The 2,500-nt window shown below is 50.7% G+C and overlaps 1 protein-coding gene across 1 annotated transcript in view; it reads left to right on the forward strand.

The window, feature by feature from the left end:
- Positions 1-2,500, forward strand: part of LOC121715740 (membrane-associated phosphatidylinositol transfer protein 2-like) — a 62,227-nt gene that overhangs the window by 30,699 nt on the left and 29,028 nt on the right. Inside the window, exons 5-6 of the mRNA XM_042101640.1 lie at positions 773-1,006; positions 1,226-1,555. Coding sequence (XP_041957574.1) covers positions 773-1,006; positions 1,226-1,555 — 564 coding nt within the window. The remainder of the gene's footprint in view (positions 1-772; positions 1,007-1,225; positions 1,556-2,500) is intronic.

The raw sequence follows: 2,500 nt of genomic DNA on the forward strand, positions 1-2,500 counted from the left end.
TTCGGCGTCTCTTCGGCGTCTCTTCTCTTCGGCCTCTCTTCTCTTCGGCGTCTCTTCTCTTCGGCGTCTCTTCTCTTCGGCTTCTCTTCTCTTCGGCGTCTCTTCGGCGTTTTCCTTCCATTCTGTTCCTTCGGCGTCTCTCTCCCTCTCTGTGCCTGTGCAGGATAACATTACATAGCCCTGCCATGCACAGGGTCTCCCCCGACCCTTTATCACTCCTGATCCAAGTCAGCACTGAAAGTGGCTCTGAAGACAGAACCTATTTCACCACAGTAGTGCATGAGAGAAAGATGTCACATAGTCAGAGTTTTTTGTTACGGTTGATGAACGATCAAACAATATGGAAGTAGATTTCCCATAGTTCATTTCTCCACCTCATACATCACATGTATAGTGCCATTTGGAACAGTGCTCTTGTCCAAAGCAGCATACCATGTTAGACACATATTTCTGCACTGCTTATTCACGCCGGTAATGATCTCTCATGATGCATTGCTTGCATAAAGCAGCACACAGACATGTGTGCTGCCCTTCCCTCAGTGGTCTTTTTATAGGTCTTCTCATGCCAGACACATTGAAATAGCATGAAATAGTTCAGCAATGACTTCTAATAATTGTAATATACCTGCTGTTAGTATTGGGTGCACAGCATGAAATTAACGTCATCCTTTTTTAATTGTGAATACGCTATTGTAATATTCCTTTCCCAAATTAGTTAGCATGAGTTGACCATGAGGCTCATTCTGACTGGCCTGTCCTGGTGTGTTTGTAGACCCCATAGACATTGTGAAGGACCCGATCCCTCCCCACGAATACAAGGCCGAGGAGGACCCACGTATCTACTGCTCAGCCAAGACCAAGAGGGGCCCGCTGACGGACGACTGGATCGACGACATCACCTACAACCCCGGCAAGAGCCCTGTCATGTGTGCTTACAAGCTGTGCAAGGTGGAGTTCCGCTACTGGGGCATGCAGTCCAAGATCGAGCGCTTCATCCACGACGTGGGTGAGTGTGTGGTCAGCCCGGTTCGTCCATGTGTGTGTGTGTATGTGTGTGTGTGTGTGTGTGTGTGTGTGTTTATACTATGGGCTTTGTTTTGCATACAGTATCCATGTCTTTTGTGTGTGTCTGTGTGTGTGTGGCTTGCCCCAGCTCACTGTGCTAGGTCCAAATTTGGTTTCCAATGTGTGTGTGTGTGTGTGTGTGTGTGTGTGTGTGTCACAGGCCTGCGTAAGGTGATGGTGCACGCCCACCGGCAGGCGTGGTGCTGGCAGGACGAGTGGTACGGCCTGACCATGGACGACATCCGGCAGCTGGAGCTGGAGACGCAGCTGGCGCTGGCGCAGCGCATGGCCCAGTTCAGCTGCGGCGAGGAGGCCACTGAGGCCAACGGGGCGCCCGGCGCGCTGCCCGAGAAGGGCCAGGAGGCGCAGGAGGGGCTGGCCGACGACCACGACAGCGCGGCCGCCGCCACCGGCACGCTGCAGGCCCGCGGGGGCCTCACCAAGCAGTGGTCCACCTCCTCACGGTCCTCACGCTCGTCCAAGAGAGGAGGTGAGTGCCACAGGATGCAAACACGCATCGACAGACAGACGCACACACACACATACACGCACGCACGCACGCATGCACGCACGCACGCACGCCTGCACAATACGAGAATAATCACACATGCACATATCAGCTCTCAACCACTATTTGGAATGTGTCTTATGTAGGTATGTTTAGAGTCATTGTGTGTGTGTGTGTGTGTGTGTGTGTGTGTGTGTGTGTGTGTGTGTGTGTGTGTGCGTAAGTAAATGTGTGTTTGTGTGTGTGTCCTTACTTTCCCTGTCAGATGCTTTAACAGCTTTTTTTAGCAACAACACTGACATCACTGGAGAGTGCTTTCACACCCCACAATTCATCTCATCACCAGAATGTACACACACACACACACACACACACACACACACACACACACACACACACACACACACACACACACACACACACACACACACACACACACACACACACTCTCCCTTTCACCCTCTCTGCCTCTGTCTGTCATACACACACATTCCTTCACACTTCCTTTGCTTTGCTGCTGTCTTTGGCTCCCTAAGGGTCTCACCTAAGTGGTCACCCACCCACACATGTGCAGACACACACACACATACACACACACAGAAGGAGAGAGAGAGACACACACACACACATGCCACACGCACGCACACACACACACACACACAGAGAGAGAGAGAGAGAAAGAGAGAGAGAGACACACACACACACACACACAGAAACACACATGCTTGCAGCTCAGAAATAGACAGGAGCTGTTAGAGACACATATGAGGTTGTGTTGTTTTCTGTCTATGTAGTCTTAGTCACTATATTGTGCATGCATGCCTGTGTATGTTCAGACATCAGATGAAAAGAAGTCAGACTAAAAGATCTCAGATAAAAAGTTATCAGAGTCATGCATGCCTGTGTACGTGTGTGTGCGTGTGTCAT

Source organism: Alosa sapidissima, chromosome 8, assembly GCF_018492685.1.
Source record: "Alosa sapidissima isolate fAloSap1 chromosome 8, fAloSap1.pri, whole genome shotgun sequence".
Lineage (NCBI taxonomy): Eukaryota > Metazoa > Chordata > Actinopteri > Clupeiformes > Clupeidae > Alosa > Alosa sapidissima.